The sequence below is a fragment of the Lemur catta genome, chromosome 20 (assembly GCF_020740605.2).
Source record: "Lemur catta isolate mLemCat1 chromosome 20, mLemCat1.pri, whole genome shotgun sequence".
Lineage (NCBI taxonomy): Eukaryota > Metazoa > Chordata > Mammalia > Primates > Lemuridae > Lemur > Lemur catta.
In genome coordinates this window covers 8257483-8285204 of record NC_059147.1, presented here as the reverse complement: position 1 = coordinate 8285204, position 27722 = coordinate 8257483, and the positions used below count along the sequence as shown (strand labels likewise).

The 27722-nt window shown below is 38.2% G+C and overlaps 1 protein-coding gene and 1 non-coding gene across 3 annotated transcripts in view; both read left to right on the top strand.

Moving 5' to 3' along the window:
* TOX3 (TOX high mobility group box family member 3) overlaps positions 1-26173 on the top strand; it is a 102228-nt gene extending 76055 nt beyond the window's left edge. The window contains exons 3-7 of one of the 2 annotated variants that reach the window (XM_045533276.1): positions 1014-1268; positions 13846-14115; positions 18395-18622; positions 20191-20271; positions 24192-26173. In XM_045533276.1, coding sequence (XP_045389232.1) covers positions 1014-1268; positions 13846-14115; positions 18395-18622; positions 20191-20271; positions 24192-24941 — 1584 coding nt within the window. In that variant the 3' untranslated portion in view covers positions 24942-26173. The remainder of the gene's footprint in view (positions 1-1013; positions 1269-13845; positions 14116-18394; positions 18623-20190; positions 20272-24191) is intronic. The other variant, XM_045533277.1, reaches the window with a different exon arrangement.
* Positions 14253-14393, top strand: LOC123625559. The gene has a single exon (XR_006730565.1). It is a non-coding gene; the product is annotated as a U4 spliceosomal RNA (small nuclear RNA).
* Positions 26174-27722: the final 1549 nt, after the last annotated feature.

The window sequence follows — 27722 nt, the reverse complement described above, 5'->3', positions numbered from 1 at the left end:
CCCTTCACCCCACAGAAAAAATATCCTAGACCTTGACATCCTCTCTGCCCCCACCAAAAAAATCCAAGTTCTCTTTTAAGAAAGATGGTTAGTGTGGTTGACCAAGGCAGCTCTGATTTACATCACAAGGCCCTATTTGGAAACATTGCCATTGAGAATCTCAGTAACTGTGGAGAAAAACAATGCATTAAGATTTACTTAGTTCTTGAAATATAACAGTTGTCTAAGTAAATAAGCAGTATCAATGTAGTTAGTATATCTCTATCAATATAGCTCTGTGCTCTCTAGGTAGTCTTTAAAATGTGAAGAGTGGTAGAAAATGTCCTGATAAATACATATTAAAATGTTAATATAAAAGAAAATAATCCCCATTATAGTTTAAATAAAAGTACTGGCACCTTTTAATATGAGCTGTGATAATCCTTATATAAAGTGTTGTATTACAAACAGTAACAATTTCCAAAGAAGCATTCATTGTACTTGGGAATATACCAATATGGAAATTAAAAAAGCAAACCACAAATTTAATATTACTTGTTTTATATGTTGTGGCAGAAAGTAACTGTGTATAATGTTCACTTCTGGATTAGTGTGTGTGTGTGTGTGTGTGTGTGTGTGTGTGTGTGTGTGCATGCGCACCACAAAATTGTCAGCATTTTATGAAGCATGCGGATGGTGTCAGCGGTTTGAGCTGTTTCACTAACATATCAATAAAGTAGCAATTTGTTATGTGCTCCAACTAACAACAAAGACAGATGTTGCTAATTAAGTGCGCATTAAAAAACTGTTAATACTGATACTCCATTAAAACCATATGATAATGAGACTTAAATCTTTAATCAGAATGATCAGCAAAACTACATATGGAAATCTGTGTTTAAGATGTTTTCATTTGAGAAATAAATATTTGGCCTAGAGATGTAGTGTTTTCATGCAGTCTTTCTTTTTCCCTCTGAGGAGGAATAAGATATAGGAACAGAATATGAAGATTTCTGTATTTTGTTTCCTTTTAGCAGACATTCCATACGCCAAGCCTCGGGGACGAGGAGTTTGAAATCCCACCAATCACGCCTCCTCCAGAGTCAGACCCCGCCCTGGGCATGCCGGATGTACTGCTTCCCTTTCAAGCCCTCAGCGATCCATTGCCTTCCCAGGGAAGTGAATTCACACCCCAGTTTCCCCCTCAAAGCCTGGATCTCCCTTCCATTACAATCTCAAGAAATCTTGTGGAACAAGATGGCGTGCTTCATAGCAGTGGGTTGCATATGGTAGGCACTACATTTATTGCTTGAAAGTATTTTTCATTATTTATACTAATCTGATGGTACAGATCTGAGAGTCCATGTTCTGAAGTCTGTTCTTGCCTGTCTACTGGTGGACATGTGGTTTGTTATTCCTAGTGCCCTTTAAATGCAGGTACTGGATCAATACCTGGTATTGAATAAGAGGGTATCAGGTTGATTGGCAGTCACCTAAAAGAGGATGACCCAACAAGATCCTGCTGATTTGAAATGATTTTTAAGAAGTCTGATTCATTGGTTTGGAAATAGCCAATCTTCCCTTGTCTTTGGTTTAACACAGAGGTGTGCTTGAGTTGAAAGTTTGCCCGGGCGAGATTTTAGAAACGAAAGCCCTTATCAAGTGCCTAGTTCTTTTGAATCTGTTGGATTATAACATAATGTTTATGATACATGATTTGCTCCTACCCCAAATGAAATATCAAACTGTAATACAGAGAAGGGTCATAGAGGACTTTTTCTTTCCTAGTCTTTAATTATTTGTATTGATACATAATTGAGTATAGAGTTTTGAACCTGTAGATACAGAGAAAGAGAAAAAAATAATTGCTTATAACCAGCAGAGGAAAATATAGAACAGGTTATTGTGTGAAATACACCTAATTGTGTTATTTATTATCATAAACATTGAATAAGGCACTCCAGAGAGCCAAGATTACTAATGCAATAATTTTGGTTCTATTTTTTCTTAGTGTGCAATTATAGTCAGCAATCACCAGAGTAAATCTGCTTAAGTATTTTAAACTCTTCTGCTGGGATTGGTTTTTTTCCGTCATAGCATATAATGCGTTTGTGTCTATCTAGGTGAGGTACTAAGCAGACATTTTAAAACAAGATTAATAGTTTATAGTGCTTTTTTTTTAAACCCTGATAAAATGAAACAGATGTGTTGGTATAACAACAACAAAAAAATCCTATTGCTTGTTTACATATTTCTCTACACATTAGGACCATGCCAGTGATGTTTATTGGTTTCATTGTTAATTCCCCAGATAACAACATATGATTGCAAAATATGTAGTGGATTAGTGGTGCAAAGAATCAGTGTGCTCTCTGAAATATAAGATTACTTTCCCAAATAGGATTGCGGCGACATAATTTTCCTTGCTTGTGATCTTTTGTGTTTGAGCTGAACATCAGGGTTTTTATTTTTACTTTTTTGTCAGAAGAGAATGCAGTGAACAGTCAGGAAATGGTTATTAAGTATTCATAAACATTACTCAACTTCACAAGTAATTGTTTCCTGTGGACTTTCTTACATTTTTGTCCCTTTGACACTGGAATGGAGGGCTCTATCCCTCTGTTCCTCTAGAGCCAGGCTTGCTTGCAATGTTGTGCCTGGAAAATAATAAAAATAAAAAGAATGTATTTAGTCACCAAGGGAGTTTGCCAGCGTTCACCGTTTTTCATAGGTGCTCAGCGAGGCTCATTTAAGCTGCAGAAATAGTTAAAAGACCATATAATGTATGCTAAAATGTGTACTTTATTAAATTGGTAAATATTTATTAATAATATAAGAATCTGCCTTTAAATTAAACATCTGATGAATTACCTTGCCTTAAAGCTATAAAACTGTTATTGCTGCTATAAAAAAGTGTAAAGGAGGCATTTTGACTATGAAATTTCATTTCATGGTCAATTGAATTTACTATATTGGAAAGAACTAAAGATGGAATCATAAAATAATTATGATATTCACATACACTTAAAGAACAATGCTTTCACAGACTGGCGTTGGGAGAGAGGACTCAATTTTTAATGCTGCTTTTGTAATGTATGGCTAATCACTAAAGCAGTTGAATTATTTCATTGATTTTTAAAAGTATAGGTACTTTAGCTAAGTGCAGACTGTTGTCATGGTATTTACATGGACTTCATCACATTTATTGGTGCCTTCTTGAAGTTTTGCTGAACCTGAGTGATATTTATTTTGGCTTGAAACAAACTAATCTTGTTGAAAATTCTAGTAGAATTTCACCTTGAAGAAATGTCATGGGATTTTAAATCACAAATGTTGGAAAAAATAAAATGTACTAGGACAGAATTATGATGAATACAATGTGTCGTTGGCTTTGTTCTATGTACTACCTGACATGTTCACCTATAAACTTGAATTCAGAATCGCCAGAGGCATGGTTAAAAATAGGTTATGTCAAGGTTCTTCTATATCTCCCTCTGGGTATGGAATTGGCTAGCTACATCATAATACTCCACAGAAGCCTCCTCGGAGATTTCCCTTAGGAAGGTCACCAGAAAAATAATAAATAATACTTTATACATCATGCATTCAGCTTCCCGGTGTGCGTTGGATATTTCATACCTTATGCAAGTAAGAAGTTTTATTATCCAAATGAATATGGCTGCCTGTTAAGAATTGCTATGGTGAATTAGGACTGTCCTATAAGAAGAAAAGCCAGCTTGTTTATGTTGTATTGAGCCAGCTTTTCTTCAGAGCGTCATCGGTTTTCCTTTAGAAAGAATGACAGTTTGTCACATTACTGATTAGCTGCATTATTGTTGGCAACAAGCACAACATGTTTATCTTCCTTAAATTTATGCCCATTATATTTAAAAACAGAAAGCGGGAACAAAAAAGGGAGGATTAAAAAGAGTCCAATGATTAGCATTCACATTTCAAAATATGCAAATAATGCCCTAGTATTCAAAAGCGAATTGCTGAAAAATTGAATGTCGATGCATTTGTGACTTCAAAGAACAACCTTGATTCACTTGTCGTGAATACGTGTGTTTTCAAACAAGTATTTCTGCTTGTCAAAATGTGGTTGGCAAGTCAAAATCAACAGTATATTTCGGTTAAAAATTTGTTACCTCTAAGCACTATTGTCAGTTCAGATGATCATCTGGAAATTGTTTTAATCTACAAAAGATTGCAATTCTAAAAATCTACAATGTGTGCGCTCCAAAGCATTTTTTTTTAACACCTCTCTATAATCTGCCCAGCCCGCTGAGTAGCATTGACATCAGTAGTACATCAATTTCAGAAAGTGGATTATTTTTACTAGACAGCTATTGTGACATATTGGGTCAGTCATAAATGAAAGATATTCATGCAAGCATGCAATACTTGTAATGAAGTCTCACTCTGACCTTCTGTATGATTGATTCTGTAATTTAGTTTTCTCAGGCAGTGCCTGAAATGAAATGAAATCATGTTGAACAAGTTTTGAATACCCACAGTGCACCAGGAGAAGAAAAATCTGCAGCCCTAGAGGCTTGAGAGAGAGCAGATGAACGATTTATCTCTATGCTATTATAGCCTTTGCCAGCATTCAACATTTCTTTTTTTTTTTTCTTATTTGGCTTAAGTACTTAATTCTGCAGGTAGCTGTAAATGGGAAAATAAAATGCTGTTCAGATTTAAAATGACAGGACAGGAGTATGTGCAGGGGACTGATAAAATATCTTGAATAGAACTGACCTTTCATGTAGCTGAAAGTTACTGGGGGATTCATCCTCATAATTACCATATAGATTATTTTTATTTCTTTCCTGCAATGAAACATTTCAGAGAGCAGTAGTGCTGATTGAATGAAAATTGAACTTGTTAACATTCTTTTCAGCTTAGCCTGTTGTACATAACAGAAGGTTAGCTTTGATGAATTTCAAAATTCTCTTTGATATCTAAGAAACAGACAGTAAAATAATTGTCTCAAGTCTGATATTTTGTATGCCCCCCAAAAGAAAATTTATAAAACACACTGATCATTCATATACTTTTTCTTCATACGTTATATTTCTGTGTTTAGAAGACTGACATTTTCTGTTTGATATTGCCTGGGATTTAATTGTCACAGCACATATTTATAGAAAATGCTACACTGGTGCTCTAGCAATGTCCAATGTAGCATTAGAAAATTGAAAAAGATGGAAGTAAGGGGGGTATGTTTGAGTATGGTAGTATCTGTACCTGTTAAGGAAAGAGAAAAAGTACTATAGGAGATACTCATGCAGAGAAGAAAATTATGAGCTTTTAAAATATTCATAAGACTCTTAAGTCATAATCCACACAGATATCATTTCTGATCAGAAAAATGGGAATTTATCAAAATAACGCATCTAAAATTACACAGTTTATTTTACAAGTTTTTATACCATTGTTTGGCATGGCTCTAATTTGGAAGTTGAATTATATTTGTTTTTAAAAAAATGATTTTTGTGCCATTTTTATACTTAAAAAAACTTACATTAAGAGAAATAGCAGTCTTTCAATTAATACGTTGTTTTTAGCAATGTTGCTTAATGTGTTACAGATAAAACAGTTATTTCATGGGTCATTAATGTGTTTAATGCGTGGAACATTCTATTAAAACAAGCCCTTATTATTGTTATGAACGTGTTCATTGCCATTGTCAACAGAGGCTGCAGAGCTAAATTCCACAGGCTGGTGACCATTCAGCCATTGGGGAAACCAAAAATTTCTCATATAAATTGAATGATTACTTCAGTAATGTTTATTTTTGGTGAAGTTACAGTCAAAAAGTATTTTTATTGTAAGTTAACGATAGAAAAAGCACAATTTACATAAGTAAAAAATATACTTTGAATGGAATAGGACCTATCTATATGAGGTCTGAATTATAAAATTGAAACCATATTAACCTTTAGCAAATATTTACTGAACACCTACTAAGGGCTATATATTGTTTTTCATAATAGAGCCTGATTATACTATTTGTGTCTCTTCCATGCAGAAATACAGAAATTTAGAGTCGGAATGCTGCTTCAGAGATGTTAGTGTCAAAAGTCAACTTTAATTTAGCTGCTACTGTAGCAATTGTCTGCCAAACAATGCCCAGGCCACAGACACTTTTATGAGCTGCCTTTCTTTGTAGAGCATATAGCCTTGTGCAGAGTTTAAAATAAATATTCTTTTCTCTTGGCCTGTAAATACTACTGACCCTGAACAGATAGGTGTTGGCTTTAGGGCTGAGTTAACTTTAGGGTCAGCTATTAAAGTAAGACTGTGTTCCAAACTTCCACTCAACCCAATTAGCTCTTGTGCAGTGTGATACATGGACTACCTGTTTGATTTATAACATTTAAGGGAAAGCTGGCTATGGTTTATTTCCCTGTATCTTCTTTTTAGCATGTATCATCCACAGGTGACTATTGGCCACTACTTAGCAGTGATTCAGAGACAGTAAAGACACATCACGTGGATTCCCAAATAAAACTGGCATGATGGCTCAAATATTTTTTAGAGGGGTGAGAATTACTCTGTATACCTTTACCCACGTGTTCCTTTTTTCACGGCACTTGTCTTCCTTTGCAATGGTCTCCTTTGCTTGTTTACCACCTGTCCCCTCCCTACCAGAATAGAAGCTCTCAGAGGGCAAGAGCCGCACCTGTTGCATTAGGTCTCACCCCTGGGCCTGGAACAGTGACTGGGCTGGCATATACTAGCCTCTCAGTTAATATTTCATTTGTTCAATAGATGAATGAATGAAAGGACAATGAAAGAATATTTATTTCTTATTAACAGCATAACTTGACTGCTAAATTTAGAAGGAGGGGAGGGGCCTTAAAGTATCAACTGTTGTAAAAGTGGAATTTTTCTTTTAAAATTTTAATTTAGGACTGAATACAATAATCATGGAGCTGACTCTTGGATAAAACAAAAGCAGTTACAGGGTCCATGAGTAAAATACTGTTAAGTGTTTGGTAATAAACTCTTGAAAATTTTGTTTCGCTAAGAAACTATTAATTAACTTTAGGGAAGACTTTGTCACAAAACTTTTATGTGTAGGTATGTTTGACTATAACCCTGAGAGTAGTTATTAAATAAAAATTATCTATTTCAGTGTAGTTACTTTGATGTATGTAAGGATGGTATGTAGGTCTGTAATTATTGGTGTGCATTTGGCATAACTGTCTTTGTTTCAGGGTCTATTGGGGTTAGAAATGTAGTAGCTATGCATAACTATTTGTTAATTTGGAAATAAAATTTTAGCATTTTAGTATGTAACTCAATAATTGAACATAAAATTACGGGCCTGCATTTCATATTTGTAGTTACTCTGATACTTATTGATACAATGTAATTTTCATTAGGGATAATTGTTTAATCACTTCATTTCTCAAGAAATATTGATTAAAAAAACTGATACATTGAAAATATATTTAGTCATACTCTCTAATATATTTGGGTTATTTGCTTCTTAATTGGTTATTATCCTCTATTATGAAAACCTAATATTGAATCATTACAGAGAATATTTATTTGCAAGTCTAGATAAAAGGTGCATTAAACACATTTGCATATTAGATTTAAAAAAATCTTTTATGATGAAATCAACCTAGGTGGAAGTAAGCACATTATAATGAGTAAAAATAGAATGAGGATGTGTAATATTGAAAATAAAAAGTTAGGGCCGGGCATGGTCTCTCATGCCTGTAATCCTACCACTTTGGGAGGCCAAGAATCGTTTGAGGGCAGGAATTCCAGACCAGCCTGGGCAACATGGCAAGACCCCATCTCTTCTCCCCAAAAATAAAAATAAAATAAAAAGTCAATTTGAAAGCTTTTATCTTACATTTGCAAAAGAAACCAAAAAAAGCAAGACTAGAGTGTCGGTAACAATGTACTACTAACCGTGTAGCACACGGTGAACACTGCACTGCCCCAGGCCTGAAAGAGTGAGCGAAGAAGATTTAAATATGTGCAGGAGGTAGCATTTTCTTGGCTAAGGAAATAAGGGCAAACTTTGTCTATTCTGTCCCCAGACCCTCCCAAGACATATCTTCATATGAAGTGTGAACATGGTACTATGACAATGATTTAAACAGCAAGGAAGTTTTTTACCTTCTTAAGTCAAGAAGAAAGTTTGAGTTTGGGGCTAATGAATCTTTCACTCCTCTCCTCTGTCCCTGTTAAGTAAGAGAAGCAGACTCTGGCCCAGAGCCTGGGGCTGGCTCCAGTATTTACAGTGACTCATGGTGTCGCTTTCTCTTCTTGGTATTTATCTGCCATTCCATTGGTCATGAGTGATTGTAGCTTTTCAGGTATGTTAATGATCTAAAGTTTCCTTTTTAATATAAAATTATCCAGATTTTTAAGTTCACGCAAATGATTAATGTTCAGTAATAGACTGGGTTTCAGGCAATTTAAGAAAATGAGCGACTGCCACCAGAAATATCCATTCCTGTCTGCGAGAGCCCGCCCGTTCGGAATGACTTTCGTGACTGCAACAGTTAATCCTTGGGTACTCTCCAAACCGTAGGTAGAGGGTTAGGCTGTACATTTACATTCAAAGAAAATAGAAATGTCCACGGTTGATGTAGATGGGTGGCCCATGAGGTATGGTCAGTTAATGTTTACTGGAATGAATAGCCCCACTAGACAGACACCACACTTTAGACTTTCAGTGGCGGCCTGCTACGCCACGAATATAATCCAGACCTCCTAAAACAGACAATGAAACTTGTCTCCTATGGCCATGACTTGCCTTTCCGGCCTCATGGCCAGCCCTGCTTTCCTGGGCTCTCATTTTCTTATCCATGGTGTGTTTGCTCATGGCTTGGCACATGTTCATCTCTCCTTAGATGCTCTGCCCTCTTATGTGGCTTGGTTAGCTTCTACTTCCCTTTATACCCCAGCTTTGTGGGTCACCTCCTCAGGGAAGCCTCTCATGATTTCCCCACCTTGCACGATCTGGCCCATTCCCGTCTCCTCACTCCCCTTGCATTTCCCTCTTCCCTTTGCCCACCCTGCTCCCAGCTTTCCTGGCCTCCTTTCCATGCCAAGCTCTCCCCCACTCAGACTTTGCACATGCTGTTCCCTTCTGCCTGGAACATGCTTTCCCCTCCTTCTCTTCCTTCAATGTTGGCTCGAACGTCGTCTTCTCTGAGAGGCCCTTCCTCCTGCCCCAGTCACATGTGGTCATCCTCCCCCTAGTAACTTTCTTCGTTATAATGTATTTATTTTCTTCATGATGTGGTTTATGCCATGCTTCCTATTTTTGTGGACAGAACATGAGCCTTGGACATTCACCAGTACCCCCGAAAAAGATGATTTTCATGCTGTTTTTCTAATACAGCAGTTTCAAATGAGGGAGATTTTGACATTTGCCAATGTCTGGGGACATTTTGGTTGTCACAACCTGGTGGGGGAGGGGCAGCTACTGGCACCTAGTGGGTAGAGGCTGGAGATGCTGCTAAATAGTCTCAAATGCACAGGATGCCCCTCCCCCAACAAAGAATTATCCAGCTCCAAATGTTAGTACTGCTGAAGTTGAGAAACTCTTGTCTAATATCGTCAATTAGAGGACAGGGTGAGACAAGGCAAATGATGAGTTTTTCCCAAATGCTGAACAATTTGGGAAATATGATCCAAGTGAACACTACATATAAAGTATAATTGTGAAAGGAGTTAAAAAAGCTACCAGCATTCAACTCTTATTGCTGGATATGATAGTGGCAATCTCTTATAACCAACTACTTGCTTTGCATTTAAGTGCTCATTGGTAAATCTTTCAAGACTTAATTTTAATAAATGAGCGATAATATTTATAAACACACATTAAATTTCTTTGAGCTATGTTCATGGTGATGCATTTACTTATTGCATCATTACTACTGGGAAAAATTGTGAAGTATTTTGGAGATGTGTATCTAAATTATTCTGGCCTTACTTTATTATAGTAAATTTGTTAGTCCATTCTAAGTTTTGTTTAGAGTGATGTTTAAAAGAATCACATGGTAGGTAATTTTCTAGTCTTCAAAGATATGAGCATTGGCTAATCTGGCCTGAACCATTAGTAGGTGCTCAATTAGTACTTGTAAACTGGGCTGACATCTTTCCCTTTCTAAGTGGGAATCCTAAGATCAAATGAAACATCTTTTAAAGGTTACCTTCTTATTGAAAATGATTGGAGCTGTTCCCCAAGGCAGTTGTTCCTAATTGGTGGCCCTTAAAGGAGCTTGAATTTCTAAAGAGACACTTTAACCATTAATCTTCTTATACTATAATACTCACTCATAGGAAGTTATTATCAAATTACTGTGGAACATGGTAAATGCTTGCATATTTTGATGCATCGATTATGTGAGTCAAAGGTTACTTTAAGATATTGTAAAGATCCTTGGTGTTTTGGTCTGTGGGAGATAAGAAAGATGGGGCCAGCATCTTTTTGGATCTACAGATGGCATGGATGACTTATGTTTTGGCAAGGCCTTGGCCCACCACCAATATTCTTCAGAAATGGTTTTCATATTGTCCCCAATGCAGAAGAAACTTATTTTTATAGTGAAATGTTATGAAGAGTTCTCAAGTTATAAAACAAATGGAAATGGAGTTGATTTCATTAAAGGGAGATGATGGTGGTGAAGACCCAGAGCCTGCTGCATCTTTGTCTCTGCCAGCACACACCCCCAGCACCGAGGCAGCACAGGTTTTCCATGGAGCAATCACTAGCTAGCTTGGCAGCCTCGAGAATCATTCTCATCTGTGTAAGGATGGGCATAGTAATAGTATCCAATTCAGAAAGCAATTTAGGGGATTAAATTAGAAAATGCACATTAAGTTTAGCACAAATTCTGGCATATAGTAAACACATAGTGAAGGTTCTTTTTTATTAATAGTACAATGGACTTTGGCTGTCCATCAACAGATGCTCTCAAGCAACTGGGTCCATAATAAAGGTATAAATTGCAGGTGGAATTTAGGAAGAGCTGATGAAGCCAAGAAGGCGTATTTCTTGGCCTTCTACTTGACTCTGAGAGCCATCCGAAATGCTGTAGTTGGGAGGTGAGTCAGTCAAGCATCTATGTGTGCTGATTTTCACAGGCATTGGAGCAAAGAGCAAAGTAACTTCTCTGTTAATGAGAAAACTGTACAAATCAGATTATTACATTTCATGGCCATGCCCATTAACTAATTTGTTATTATACAGTTACCCTGAAAGTTGCTTGTAGGTATTTTATTTATTTTTATTTATTTATTTTTTTTGAGACAGAGTGTCGCTTTGTTGCCCTGGCTAGAGTGAGTGCCGTGGCGTCAGCCTAGCTCACAGCAACCTCAAACTCCTGGGCTCAAGTGATCCTTCTGCCTCGGCCTCCCAAGTAGCTGGGACTACAGGCATGCACCACCATTCCCGGCTAATTTTTTCTATATATATTTTAGTTGGCCAGATAATTTCTTTCTATTTTTAGTAGAGACGGGGTCTCGCTCTTGCTCAGGCTGGTCTCGAACTCCTGACCTCGAGCGATCCACCTGCCTCGGCCTCTCAGAGTGCTAGGATTACAGGCATGAGCCACCGCTCCGGGCCTGCTTGTAGGTATTTTAAAACATCTAGATTTACATAAGATCGAAAAGACTTTTAAAAAGCATTATGGAAGACATGTATGGAGAGGAAAATTAAGAATAAGATGGGATAGCTTCATTGCCAGTAGTTGGGAGGTAGAAGTGATGTGAGCCTTGGTTGAACTTAAAGAGATGGTGGAATAGTGGACAGACTAATTTTCTAAGAGAAATGGGTGAATGTGGTAGAATGCCAATTAAAAAATTAGGACAAACTGATACATAAAATTCACTTTTGTCACACAACTCTGCAGAAGGACCCTGCCAGTACAATGTAATATTTTAGGAACAACAGAAGAGAATCTTAACCAGTGAGACGAGGAAGTGTAACACTTTTCTCTAGGATTCCGCAGTAATTTAATAATTCAGAATTTTTTAAGAAATGAGACATTTATATACTTAATATTAAACTCTAGCAATTAGCTACAGACTGTTTTAACTACTTGTGTTATCTTCTTTTTTTGTTTTTCCTGACTAAAGTGTTTTAGTTTTTGTTTATTTTGGTTTATATTTTTTCAGTTTGTCAAAACAGCATACACAGGGAAATGGAAAAAGTTAAGACTCTCCCCTCCTCACCCTGTAGTGCTACACCTTATAATGTAACCATTATTAACACTTTGGATACACTTTTTTTTTATTTAAAACAAAGGAACCAGTACTCTATAATTATTTTGTGATTTTGTTTGTCACTTACTGCATATTGGATGTTACTCTAGGTCAGTGGTTCTCGACTGAGAGTAATTTTGGCAAAGTCTGGAGACATTTTTCATTGTCATGACTAATAGAAAGAGAATGGTTACTATCAGCATCTAGTGGGTAGAGAGTGGGGTTGCTGCTAAGCACCTGCAATGCCCAGGACAAGCCCCACCCCCCCCCAGAAATTATCTGGTGCAAAATGTCTATAGAGCTGAGATTGAGAAACCCTGTTCTAGGTCAATGCACATAAATGTAATTCATTATTTTTAAAAGCTTCGTAACACTTTGCAGTATGGGTAGACCATAATTTATTCCACTGGTTTTCTTTGATAATAGCTTCTTATTTAGTGGCCTTTATATATTTAATATTAAGAACCCAAATGCTCCAGTTTAGTTATTTACAATTCATTCTGCGTCTTTAAAGAGCAAACATAAGCCTTATCAGAAGGACTCTAAAGAGGGACAGTTAAGAATTCATAGGCTTGTGTATAAAATTAGATTCTGGGTCACTGTGAGTCAAGAGAATTTGGTTTCAGTAAAATCACAGACTCACTCGAAATGACATGTCTTAAAGTAAGTCATTTGAAAAGCGTATCTTCATTTTTTGATTCTTTGGAATTAAAAAAAGGAAGAAAGAAGCAGTACTAACAACTCCAAAGCTCTCTTGTGTGACTACCAAAACCAGAGAGGGCTCCTTTGAAGTAACTGTGATAACTTTCAGAGAAAGCTATTTCTGATGATGTCTACCTTCTCTTTATAGACATAATTTCTAAAAGTCCGTTAGTACCTTAAATCATGGTGGACTGAACAAAAGAAAACAAAGTAGGTTTAAATGAAAAAAGTGATATCCAATCTAAAAGACTTTGAATGACTTCCAGATGCCATTGACAATGTAATTCGGAATCGGCACGACCCTCTGGTTAACCGCAGGGGATTTGACAGAAAGGGTGCCCTACAGCAAACAGATGTTTGCTCTGTGAAACCAAAGCTCTGTGTTTCTCTGGCCCATCCTCTCTGCGTGTCCTGTGCATTCCTGGAAGGATAAAAGAAAGAACTGATTTTCCTTCTTTCATGGAGCTGGATAAAGGGTAATGGAACCAGAGCTTTGTGTGAGAGAAGGATGCAAACCAGTGGGTGAGCTGAAGGGTCGGGTCTCTGCTTCCACCTTTTCCCTGCCAGTGGTTTTCTCAATAACAAGCAAGAGTTGGACGTGTATCTTTCCTTTTGCTATTAGTGCTTGCTTGCTTGCTTCCTTCCTTCCTTCCTTCCTTCCTTCTTCCTTTCATCCTGTCATTATGACAGTTCTATAGTGAAATGTTATGGACTGTATATTTGGGCTTTGTATTTCTGACCATTCAGGTTTTTGGCATGAATCCTTATGTTTAATAAATTTAATAGAGACCATCATCCTGCGCTAGGTCAAACCTATCAGAATTGCAACAGGTCAAGCCTAACTAAGGAGCTATTAACAACATGAATTTATTTACAGTTGGGGAAATTGAAACCCTCTCCCCCTCATTTCTGCCTTTTTAGGATCAGGGCCACACACAAGTGTCACAGTACCGGCAGGACCCCTCCCTGATCATGAGGTCTATTGTTCACATGACCGATGCCGCTCGCTCTGGGATCATGCCGCCTGCCCAGCTCACCACCATCAACCAGTCTCAGCTCAGTGCCCAGCTGGGGTTGAACTTGGGAGGTGCCAGTATGCCTCACACCTCGCCTTCACCTCCAGCAAGCAAATCGGCCACTCCCTCGCCTTCCAGCTCCATCAACGAAGAGGATGCTGATGAAGCCAACAGGGTAAGTCAGAACTGCCTTAGTATGTGACCCACCGGAGAATATGGGCTCACCCCATGCTCATGTCTTTGAATTGCATTCATGGTGTTACCTTCTTTTTCTTCATGGATTTGGAGTAGCATTTAAATTCATGATGGTTTAGCTTTGCGCAGTGGCAGTATCATAGCCAATGAGGTTTATCTGAGGTGCAATTATTGCTAATTGAAAACTTTTCCCAATACTGCGCCATGACGACTTGAAATATAGTTGGCATTGGCAATTTTTGACAGTCTCTGCGGAGACTGAATTTTTAAAGAAAAAAAAAAAAAGAAAAAGAATTCATGATGGTTTAATTTTTTTTCTTCCTCTCTTTTACTTACTTATTTTCTGTAGAAAGTGTATTGAACTGGAAATTGGGAGATCTGGCTTCCCCTACTGGTCCTAAGGCATGGGACAAGTCATTTAACTCATGTAATTCCTAATTTTTCTAATCTACAAAAGGAGGGCTTGCACTCACTTTCTAGAAATTTCCAGACAGTCCAGATTTTCCAGAAATTCTAAACTGTTTTGGTTCTAAGTTAATGTCCACATGAGCAAGCGTCATCCAGTGTTTTGGCCGACCTGCTGCCATGTTCCACAGCTTTGCACCTTCAATCGTATTTTTTTATGGAGCAACTTCTCATTGTTTTGTCATGGAAAAATATATAATTTGAAAATATACATAGTTTGAAATAAAAGCCGAGTTCCAGGTGTGACTTTTCTGAACACTTAGAATAAATAATGGAAAAGAACCCTATAATAGCTACACAATTACTCATCACGCATTCATTAACTGTGTGTTGTACACCTACTCTGTGCTTGGCGTTTGACTTGGTTCCTATGGTATAAAGATTTATGAGAGAATTGTTACTCCTGGGACTCCCCACTGGGGATGAATAGCGATGTTTGGAACTAGCTTCAGATGTGATTAGTGATATAACTGAGGTCTCTGGTGTGCTGAGATCATAATCGATGCTGCTTGGGAGGGTGATTTCAGCAAGACTTTATTGAGAAGGGGATATTTGAATTAGGTCTGAGAGGGATAGCTAAGAGTTCGTGAGGCAGAAGAGAGAGGCCGGCATTTTGGTAGGAGAAACAGTGAGGAGAAATGTCAGTTTTTGGGTATCGTGAAGTTTGATATGGGGGAGGACATAAATAGAAGTTGAAGAAAGAAATGGCTTAAATGTGGTGGCCCTTCTCCTGTTGGTAGTTGAGAGCTGATCAATTATTTGCACAGAGCATTGGCATAAGTAATTTATGCTTTAGAAAGATAACTTTGGCTGTATATAGAATGCCTTACAAAGAGAGGGACCAAAGAAAAGAAAGTTAATTAGAAGACCCTTCTATTATGTTTCCTTTCATCAGAGGAAGGGATGGGCAGGAGGTACCAGATTAGTGAGACATTTAGGAGGGCGAATCACAAAGATCTGGTGATCCACTGGGATTTGAAGAAGTAAGAGATAAATTGGGTTTTAGTTTGAGAGCCAGATGGATACCAATAAATGAAAGGATCAAACCTGAAAGAGAGAAGTGGCTTTTTGTCCCCCCACAGGGAAGATGAGAGTTTGGCATGTTATTGGTTGAATTTGTGGTCTGGAAGGCAGTTCAGTGAGCCTAGAAATGAGTTCATTGGTGCTGGAACTGCAGATTGGGGGACCATCAGCACGTGTAGACGTGTAGACATGGAAGTGATCGGTATTTCTTAGAGAGTGTAAGGAGCAAGTCAAGGACAGAACTCTGAGCATCAGTTATTTTTAAGTAGCAAATGGACAAAGAGGAGCAAGAGAAGATTGAGGGTGACGAGAAGAAGAGGAGGGAGGTTGGAGTAATGTTGCCGAAGTCAAAGGGATTTCAGGGCGGAGGTTTGGTCCGTAGCACCCACTGGGCACAGAGACAGTAAATGCGCTAACACGTTCTCTCCCACTCGTAGGACTTCAGTGCAGAAAAGTGAGAAATACGGTTAAGGAAACTTGAAGGACGTGATTAAGACGGGGCTGGGTTTCAGCTGGCCAGGACAACTCCATGGGGTCCTTTCCCCCCATGCACGTGCCCACTTCTCTTCCTTTTTGCCTCTGTACCAAACCGAAATTGTCACCTCTAAAGAGAACCTTTTGCATGACTCCCAGCTTGCTCCATGTTGAGCAAGGGTCTCGGTGTTGTATAAAGACAATGAATCCTGTTTGTTATTCTTTTAAGCACCTTCGCTGAGAAAGGAAGATTAAAATGATCGTTGATTGTGTCGCTTTTGGGTAAAGCTATTTCTCCAGCTTTCTGTCCCAACCCTTTTAAGTCAATGGCACGAAAGTTTCTTTAGGAGAAGTAATTCTGAGCTTTTATTTAAACTGTGGGACTTTTCCTTTCTGGTTTATTCTTAAAGAGTAATGATGATTAGGGCAAGTCATGGTTACCCAAGAAAGGCGTCAATGGTTGTCGACATTTGAATATTGTTTTACAGAAGATTGAGATGAGAAGTTGAACTGCTCATTTCCAGAAAAAGCTGCTGTGGAAATTATTTCCGTCTTGCCCTTGATCAGGGTACTGTTGGCACTAACAGTGTCAAATTTTCTTGCAGGAAAAGAATATAGTTGTGTGACTCAATTAGAAAAGAGTGTGTGTGTGTGTGTATATAGACACACATATATATTTTTTCTTGTAGCTGAAGTAATGTTTCTCATTGAAGGAAAACTTGGCTCCAACTGAAACTCCAACTGAAAGGCATCTGACTCTTTTGCAAGTTCAGATTCATTAAGTAGAATTAAACAAGTCTCACTTATTCTGAAAATTTCGAAAAAAGACCATGGGCTCTAGAGAGTTATTGAATTAATTGTGTGAGTTATTAATATGAAAGATGGCATTTTGGAGGCGAGGTGAGATATGACTTTTAACACCGTCTGAAGCATATAAACTACTCATATAAAGTGTGGATGTCGTTATCATTCAAACAGTGCAAACAATAGGCCTACCTAAAAGTAGGCCAGTGGTTTCTTAACACTTTAGGGTTCAGAGCTCTCAAAGAAAAGTTATTTAACCAGTTTTCTCCCTGATAATTTTAGTAATTGGATTAAGTTCCAAATGACTCTCCTTCGGAAAGTAATAATACTCTAGGAAAATTTAAATTAGGATTCAAGACCATTAAAAGCCAATCTGTTAGTAACTGGAATCTATCTCTGTTGATCTTGCCCAAGGCTGGCTTTTAAAACAGATTTTGTTAAACACTCCAGGATTCCTGGGTGAAGTTAACTACAAAGTCATCTTCGTTATAGTCCTACTGTAATCTAGGGGAGGAAAACAAGGCCGATAAATCATTTCCCCTGCTTCTCTGATAAGTATATTAAATGATCAGTGAAATTAGATGATGGTCGCAGGTAAATATGGAACTTAGCAGTGTGTGAATTGGGGAGCTGTTCCCATGCCATTTTCATGGTTGGTTCTGATCTCACAGAATTCACCTTGTGGATACGTGTGAGTGTTCATGGCAGTATTCTTGTGGGCAGGGTTACTTACCATATATAATAAATACCTTCTTTTTAGTCTCCTGAGTGATTTGAAGTATCAGGTCTTACCCTGTTTTTACAGGTTTTTAATTTTATGGAGAGTATCAGTTTCCTTTCTATCTCTAAAGTAGTTTTGACATTTTTATATTTCTTGTTATCCTATTCTTTAGAAAGTTATTATTTCAAAAAATAAAGATGACCTTTTCCTTATTGTACAAGTATAGAGGTTGTAGCTAATTTCCATTTGAGCTTCCAGAGACCCATTAGCAAAGTAACATTCTGATAAAATAAAAAAAAAGTCAGTCTCAAAAAATCAATTCAGACAGATCACACATATGGCAGGTGACTAGGCAAGGGACCTCATGTAAAATATTTGAATATGATCAACATCCTGAATATTATTTAGGTTTAACTTCTAATACCTCTGAAAATGTGAAATATTTTGTTTATGTGTACACGTGTAGCACAGCATATAAATAGCATCTCCTGGTACAGAGTGTTCTGGTTTTCATTAGTCATAATTGCTATTTAGAGCATATGTTATGAATGTATTGAAGATACTTCTGGGTCTCATTAATCAATGTTCTAAATGCTAATCTCTGCTGTCCAGTTAACTCTGAGCACGTTTACCCCTCCCCCGCTTTTGGTGGTGATTCATCTGTTGATGATGCTTAACAAAACCTTAAAAGAACAATTACGGATCTGAGTCAGTCTTGCTGCTTTCTCCGCGAGTACATTCCAGGCGGTGAATTTTTCTCCCTGCTTTGCAGGCCATCGGAGAGAAAAGAGCTGCTCCAGATTCTGGCAAGAAGCCCAAGACTCCAAAGAAAAAGAAAAAGAAAGATCCGAATGAGCCACAGAAGCCAGTGTCGGCGTATGCCCTGTTTTTCAGAGACACACAGGCTGCAATTAAAGGTCAAAACCCCAATGCAACCTTTGGAGAGGTCTCAAAAATCGTAGCGTCCATGTGGGACAGCCTTGGAGAAGAACAAAAGCAGGTGAGGCAGAGATGCGTCGTGGCCTTCTGTTCCAGAGTTAGTAGAGTATTCCTATACTTTTTCCAGGTACACGCCTTCACTTAGTGCGATCACTTCCCATGGAAGCCCTTGGAAGCCATGGAATTAAAAAACACGAATGCGTAAATCTAAACAAGTGTCCGGTTGTATTGATTTCTCTGTCAGCTTAAGGGCGCCTGTGCAGAACCCATTCAGAGGAGGGCTGGAAGAAATCCAGGCAGTATCCTGCAAGCATAAACTTTTGATGATAATCTTTTCATTTTAAATAATGTGGAATTTTTCCCCTTTGTTCAAAAAGGGCACTACAAAGGGATTAGGTCCATCCTGCTTGCCTTTCCATTGATCATCTTTCTGAACCCTCGTGCTGTCCTGGTGGGTTTCCAAACTTTGAAGCTGCCTCTGTGTGTCTCATTATTGTCACTAGGCATTTGAAATTTTATTCCAAGTTCATTTTAAAGCTAGGCAGTCTGAGAGGTATTCAGAGATTAGCCATGCTGGTGGGAGATACTTCCTTAGGGGCTTAGTCTCCTCTCCTTCCCCGTGCGACTCCTCCGCACAAATGAAGAGAAGAATGTGTCCCTTGGGGGTCGGCCCTCCCTTTGCTCCTTGCATGAAACTCCAATTACCATTAATAGGAGTTAACTTTCACAGAGAACAGAAGAAGAGATAGACCCCTATTAGTGATAAAATAGAACAATTATTTACCCTTGGTTTTTATTTACAAATCATGAACTCATTTCATGAACTCATTCTCCTGTAACTGTAGAATTTTTCAGTTTGTTTGCAGGGAGTTTATTGTTAAATATAGCAGACTGATTTTTCTGTCCCAGAAATGTAATTCTAAGGGACTGGCAAACTGCTGCACCTAACTTTTAAACTCCAGAGAGAAAGATCATTGCACGTTGGTCCAACACCCAGCCATCAGGGCAGCTAAGCAAAGGAAACCTAAATTTAATATATTGGGATTTAGTTATGTAGCTCAGTGGTCTCACAGATGGAAATCTCCCATGTTTTATGATTTCTGACCTTTTTTTTTCCTTTTCTTCCAAAAGGAAACCAAGGTCGAAAGGCCTCCATGTCTTCTCTTTTGTCCTCACACGCTCTACCTGTTGTTGTTTTCATCCTCTGATTTGGTAAATATGTGTGAGGGAAAGAAGACATTGATGGAGAAACTCATTACTGTCTATAACGTAAGCCGTTTGTAGCAAAGCTTATGCTTCCTGTTACCTTATTTATTGTCTGAGCACTAGGCTTGCAGCGGTTACTCTCAAGGAATCTCTGTTACAACCGGAAATCTTTTTCTCCTTTGCAACAGTAGATATTAAAGCTGTGCCCCAGTTAGGGTATTGGGGTTGGGTTTGGTTTAGTTTTAATATCTCTAAAACTAAAGATGTGTGTGTGTGTGTGTGTGTTAACATTTAAAAATCAAAGCCAAGGAGACCAACTAATTTTTATGTGAGTTATGTTTATGTGACCTAATTTGTGCAGCAGTTATGTTATAGCTGAGGATTTATACACTAAAGGTGGTGCTAACTTTGCTCTTTTAATAGGTATATAAAAGGAAAACAGAAGCTGCCAAAAAAGAATACCTGAAGGCCCTGGCCGCCTACAGGGCCAGCCTCGTTTCCAAGGTAAACCTGCGCAGGAGCGGCCGGTCTGCAATAGTCACCATGCGGCACACAGCCCTCAAATGTTGAAACCGTAAACGCAGCTCCCCTAAGACTTGATAAGAAAGCGTTTTGAACAACTCGTAAACTTACTGGTTTCCATTAGAGGTTACCCGAATGATGACATGAAAAATACGAGTTAATTTAAGTGGCTAAATCTAAATTGTTTCCAAAAGATTCACTGATCTCTATATATGTGTATGTAGCTCTATAGATAAATTTTAAATAGCCTCTTCTGCTTTTTGTCAGGGATAGGATCTGTGTTAATGTCATCTATTTAAACTGGGAGATTCGTTTGTCAGGCATTTTTGGACATCGTATCATAAATTTTCCAGTGGTTACATTATTATAATAGGGGATGTTGTGTTTTCAACCAGACTATTCCATATCATATAAATAAATAAACCTCATGATTATTTAAAATAAAATTATGCTCCAAGTACTAAAAGAAAAAGTATATGTATTATACATAGAGTATACCAGAGGCCCTGATAAAGTGCACCAATATCCCAAACAAATGTCACTCTGGATTATAATTGCCTTGATCCAAAAAGAGTACGAACTGCTACATTATCTTTTTTTAACATTTAATTAACAATATCTATTGACGTCTGGGGGAGGATAATTTGATCTAATATATTTTTGCTCTTGATAAATTTCTTCTGACAAAGAGAGATACCGTTTCATTGTCACTGTTGTCTCAAGTACAACACAGAGCCTCAAAGCCATTTAGAAAGGGTTCATTCCCTTTTTTCTCTTCTTCACCTGAGTTGTTTCTTCTTTCTGTTATCTTTATTAAGATCTACCATTGGCAGCTGCTCAGAATCAGATCAACAGAGGTCCTTCTGTCTTTGTTGACAGCTCTTAGGACACTTCCCACTTCATTAGAAAGAAAAAACCTTTATCAGGTCAACAGCAAAACCTTTTTCTGAGACTCTGGAGGACACACATTGGAAGATATACTGATTCTGTACTCAGATTTGCACCTTGCAGAGAACAACTGATTGTGTGGGCGACAGATGTTAAGAATCGAAGTATGGTTGGTAGTTAATTAGATGGAGTGATGTGAATAGAGTAACAGTGTGCATGTACTTCTTCAGTGGATCATTTATTCATTCATTTATCCAGAAGCAGGTAGAGGTGGTCTTTGTGAATTAGAGCATGAATAATTGAGCATACATGGATTTAAGCCAAGAACCAGTATCTCAAAAGGCATTCAGAAAATATTAATCATTAATCATCAAGTCTGTGACTGACTTAGAAGGGATAACATAAACGTTGTACATTGGATACTAGAGTCAGGATTCAGAAATATTTCCAAATGGAATTCAACGACACTAAAAACCCAATAGCACAGTATTTAAGAAGAATAAAATACATTTTTTTTCATTTTTGTTTTTTAATTCAGTAGATGCAGTTTGAAAGGATTCTAAATTTATATTCAGAGACCTGGGAGGTAACTATTAATAAAATAGTCCTTGAGATACAAGTTTAGAATAATTTCAACTTGAACCAAAAGTGCAAAATGGCTGCTAATATAGGGATCTCAGAGGAAGCAGCATCTAACTGTATAGGGTGATGATTAGACCACATCTGAAGAACTGGTTCTGTTTTGGACCCTACAGTTTAGAGGCAGATGGCAGCCAACTGAAGGCCTGCAGAATGCTGCCTCCATAATGTTGAGGACCGAAAATCAAATCCTATTAGGACAATATTATGATCTTAGTCCACCAATATAAGGGCCATCGTATAAGAGAAGCTGAGTTGATCTCTCTGACCTAGTAGAAGAACTTATCCAACGGGTGAGGTTGTAGGAAGCAAGATTTTAGTCCCAATGTCAGAAATAACAATACAGTTTCATCATACGCACATTTAACTCATGCCTCTACATGCAGAGCCTTGGACCTCCTCCCTTAAGAGGTGACTCTACTGTCACTTTTAATCTTCCCAACAACCAAAGCAGTTAATAGAAGCTTACTATTAAATGATAAGGGCATGAGGAGGCAGGCCGGGAGGAAGTCTTTACAGTCATTTCCCCGTCACCATTTACTATTAAGGTGACACCTGAGAGGCACAACAGTGCCAACTTCCCAGGTGTCTAAATGTAGACTTTCTTGGTGGTTTCTTAAGACGAGCTTGGTGATTTGAGTATATGAGAATTATGTACATGTCTGTATGTACAAAATGGTGTGTGTTCTACTTTATGGGTCATTTAATTGTTTTTGAAGATAATTTTGAGTTATTTACAGGCTCTTCTCTCCCTAAAGACTTTAGAAAGTGACCCTCCAGTAAACATGCAGCCCCACTGAGCTTTTGCAATGCAGAGAGCTGTCTACTGACGGTGACACTTTACAGTGGTTACATGTGTTCAAACGGAAGCCATCAGAGATGGCTTTTCCTATGTTGAGTGACTCTCCACATGAGTCATTTCTCAGGTTCCTTCCAATAGTAGGGCTTTAGAAATCTGGGTCATAAAAACTTAGATATAAACATTTCAAATCAATAAAGATGGTGGGTGGCTGCTTCATGCCTCCAAGATGCCCTCATCCCGCCCCCCCCAAAAAAACCCTAATCTGGGAGAAAATAAGAGGAAAAAATAGTCTTTAAAATGAGTTATTCTAATCACTGTTGCATTAGCAAAAGAATTTATTTTTGTGGAGGTAATGATGTGTTTTTAGCACAAAATGTAATAGGGAGTTTCTCTTCCGTGTTTAACCCTAGATCTGTTTATCATAAAATAGGTTATTCAGTCACACGAGTGTTAAACATTCTCCCCTTACCTGTGGCTCCTTTGATAAATTCTGGAAATCTTCAAAATAGTTGGCAAACTAAAACATTTCTAAAGTTGTTAAGTACTTCAGTTTAGTATCTCTGAGGAACCCAATGATATTTTTCGTGTCGAGTGAGCACTTTTATAAATGATCATGCAGCAGGGTTTTGAAGTGTTCTACTGGCAGTAGGTTTTTTGGTAATAGTAGTTGTTAATTAATAAAAGTAGCTAACCTTTACTAAATGCTTCCTTGTGGGCCAGGCACTGTTGTAAATGCTTAACACATGAGTTAATTTAATTCTCAAATCTTCTGCACGAGGTACATACTGTGTAACCCCATGTTATAGATAAGGAAACTGAGGACCGGATGGGTGAATTAACTCGCCCAAAGTCACAGAGTTGTTAGGTCATAGAACTGGATTTGAACTAGAACAGTGTGTACTCTCTTGTCTTTCAACATGTGATGCTCAGTGGTGAGGTCAGTACAGACTTAAATGTGGAAGAATTGTTGCTCTTAAATATGTGTATCAGTTCTCTTTTGCCAGAGTAGTGCTGTGTAACAACCATCCCCAATGCTCAGTGATTTAAAAAGATAAGCATTTATCTCAGGGAGCGCCAGTTAGCTCAGATCTAGGCCAGACTCTGCAGGGTCAGCTAGTCCTGCTCTTCTGTCTGGGGTCAGCCTGCAGGTTGGAGGGGACTGGACTCACTCACACACATCACAGGTGATTGGCTGGCAGTGAGCTATGTCCTGGGTGAGGTAAGTGGGCCACACGTCTGTCATCATGCACATGGCGGTGGCAGGTTCCGAGAGAGAGTAGAAGGGGTGCAGGGTCTCTTGAGACCTCAGCTTGGAACTGGGACAGTGTCACTGTCATCACATTCCCTTGGCCAAAGCAAAGGGACAGGACTAGTCCAGACTCAAGGGGGTAGGGAATTTGACTCCACCTCTGGGAGGAGCTAAAAAGTCACATGACAAAGGGCATGGATGCAGGGCAACATGAATAGTGGTGGCCATTCAAAAAAATCCATGTGTAACACCTAAAAATACTTACATATTTCAAATACTTGTGTATTATCATAACATTCTGGAATTTTCTCCCCCCAAATGCAGGCTGCCGCTGAGTCAGCAGAAGCCCAGACCATTCGTTCTGTTCAGCAGACCCTGGCGTCCACCAATCTCACCTCCTCCCTCCTTCTCAACACTCCACTGTCTCAACACGGAACAGTGTCAGCCTCACCTCAGACTCTCCAGCAATCGCTCCCTAGGTCGATCGCTCCCAAACCCTTGACCATGAGACTCCCCATGAACCAGATTGTCACATCTGTCACCATCGCAGCCAACATGCCCTCGAACATTGGGGCTCCGCTGATAAGCTCCATGGGAACGACCATGGTTGGCTCGGCATCCTCCACCCAAGTGAGCCCTTCGGTGCAAACCCAGCAGCATCAGATGCAGTTGCAGCAGCAGCAGCAGCAGCAGCAACAGCAGATGCAGCAGATGCAGCAGCAGCAACTGCAGCAGCACCAAATGCATCAGCAAATCCAACAGCAGATGCAGCAGCAGCATTTTCAGCACCATATGCAGCAGCACCTGCAGCAGCAGCAGCAGCAGCAGCACCTCCAGCAGCAAATCAACCAACAGCAGCTGCAGCAGCAGCTGCAGCAGCATCTCCAGCTACAGCAGCTGCAGCACATGCAGCACCAGTCTCAGCCTTCTCCTCGGCAGCACTCCCCGGTCACCTCTCAGATAACGTCCCCCATCCCGGCCATCGGGAGCCCCCAGCCAGCCTCCCAGCAGCACCAGTCGCAAATACAGTCTCAGACACAGACTCAAGTATTGTCGCAGGTCAGTATTTTCTGAAGACGCACATGGCAGATGGATTTCCTTACACCGAGGCGAGTGGCAGAGGAGGGTCAAGAATATACAGCCGAAACTTGTACGTTGGTGTTGGTTATGCAGAAATGTGTAACAGATCAAACGGTCCTCTCAAGTGTCTATTAGATAGGCAATAAGAACCACAGTGTAGCTGGGCAACATCTTTTAGCTGACTATAAATCACTTTGTTTTTAAACAAGAAAACCTGTGCTCTTTTATGTGATGCCTTTTTTATTTATTCAGGCTATACCTACAATATGTGAATCAAACTGTTTAATGAATCCTGGGACATACTGATGACTATAAACTGGCCTCTCTGAGTCATAGAAAATGGCCTTATTTCTCCAGAAGTGAGTAAACCGCACTTCCAGGCTATTTGAACTTCCGAAGCCCTAAAAAGAAAAAGCACAGTTGTAACTACCTGAAATATGAAGATCCAGTTTCATACAAACATTTGTATGATGTGAATAATTGATGGCATTTTTTTGTCATGAAAAAAAAAAATAATGTAAATCACAGACTTTTGCCAAAGCTCTTATTTTTTTTCCTAAATCTCTCCAGAAAAAAAAAAAAGATGCAAGTGATTAGACCCAATTATTGACTCATTTCCACTTTTTATTCATGACTTCTCCAAATCAAATCACAGTATATGTTGTAACAATATCTATGACCACTGTTAGCCCATTATATTCATTCCAATTAGAAGAAAAGAAATGTGAATATTATATTCCGTGTTTTGAGTGACAAGTTTCGAAAAATAAACACTGTATTTTTAAAAGGGAAATGCACTTAAATGAAAACAGTTATTACAAAAGTTAAGATTTAAAAAGAAAAAGCAAGAGTTTTTATTATGATGTAATACCAGTAGAATATTTAAAAGGCACATCACATCTGAATAATCAATGTAAATATTTTCTTTCAAAGTTGTAAGTTTTCATATCATGTGTTGTAAAGTTTTCCTAAATGAGGCTTTAACGTAAACACTGGTGACATAAACCATTCATTGCTACATTGCTTATTGTGTTTTTATGCTGTTTTATACTTTTTTATGAGTTATGATAGCAGCAATTAAGTTGTTTGTATTTTGCTTAACTAAAACAAAAATGCTTTTATCTTGCTATAGAATAAACACATTTCAGTAAAAACTGTGGACTGTATTTTGATGCAACAACAAGGAAACTGTTCACTTTTCAAATAAAATGTTATGTCAGATTTCACTTTTGGTTCCTTGAATACGTATCGGATGGGGAAGTACGCCACATACCAAATTTTATCTGAGCCCAAGCGTCATCTTCCATTTTCAGTTAGAAATATGATATTCATGGCTGAGAATGTGGATTGCACAGCCCAAAACCAGGGCCCATAAAAAAAAAAAAAAAAAACCCATTGGAAATATTATTGGAATTGTGTTTTTGTTAAGATGCAAGTGTAAGGTAAGTATAGAGAAAAAAACCAATCGTTTTCTATTTGGGGCTAGAACTAGCTGGGCATTGTGTGTTATTGCTATTAAAATGGATGGTGAATGCTAATTCTTAAGCTGAAATAATGATTTTAGTGCCCATTTCTTCCCCCCTTCTCTTGCTCTGTGGTGGCTCCTCTTTGAGAGCAATGCGACCACTGTCCCCAGTTGTCTTGCATGATTAATTACAGCATCTGTCCTGTCAGAAGCTATAATGAAGAGGTCTTGATAAAAATTGCAAATTACCACTGGCAACAGTCTTAAACTGCTTATGATAAAATGAAAATTAAAAACAGCAAGTGTCAACCCTGACCGGAATCCTAATCTGGAAAGAATGAGATTGTACGTGGTGCTGTCCACAGCTACCGTGAGCAAGACATTCAAAAATAATGGAATATGGATTCCTCAAAGTTGTTGTTATATTTCAGAGAATATTTACTGTATGTTGTGGCTTATGAATAATGAATCCAGCTTTCAATATTTCATAATCCTCTCGTACTCTGTATTATGTACAAATATTGAACAGCAAGAGATTCTAATTATAAATTTATAGATTTCTTGCTGTAGAAAAATTTATGTCTAAATTGAAGCTTTTCATAGGATGTATTAGTTGACAGGTATCAGTGTTCAAACAGTCTTAGGATGATGCCTAATCATATCTACAAGGGGGCGACTATTCTACAAAGAAATGATCCGTGTGCATCAGACTCATCAGAAGCAGAACTGATGGTAAAAAATTTTCTGTGAATCGAAACTAACATTACATAACAATAAGAACCATTTTATATTCTGTTGTGAAACCTTTAGACAAATGTCTTCAAAATTAATTGGTAAACTACATGTGACAGTAATTGTGTATTAGTTCTGTAATTGTCATTTTGAAAACCCATGAAGTATTGCTTGGGAAAAAAAAATGTCACTAGTGATAAGACTTAATTGCAAGTGAAGTCTGTTTTCAACTGTTTGCAGTTAGAAGCAGGTGTTGTAACATCTATTAAATGATTTTATAAATCTTAGGTTTTATCACATTTGATTAAACGCTGCTAAGCCGCTGATGGTCAATTTCAGGGGGCGAAAAAAAGTTTAATTACTGCAGTTTAAAAACGTAATCACCAGGCAAAACTATATATTTAAAATGTCCAAAAGCTTGAATCATGAAAAGAATTCCCCAACCTTGTTACCAAATTATTTTTCTCAGGATTCACGAAAGCATATTATGAATCAACTTATATTCAAGTTGTACCTGTGACTTGGTTTCTATTCCTGAGACTTAAGTAAGTGCACGGTACACTTTTTCTGTTACAGGG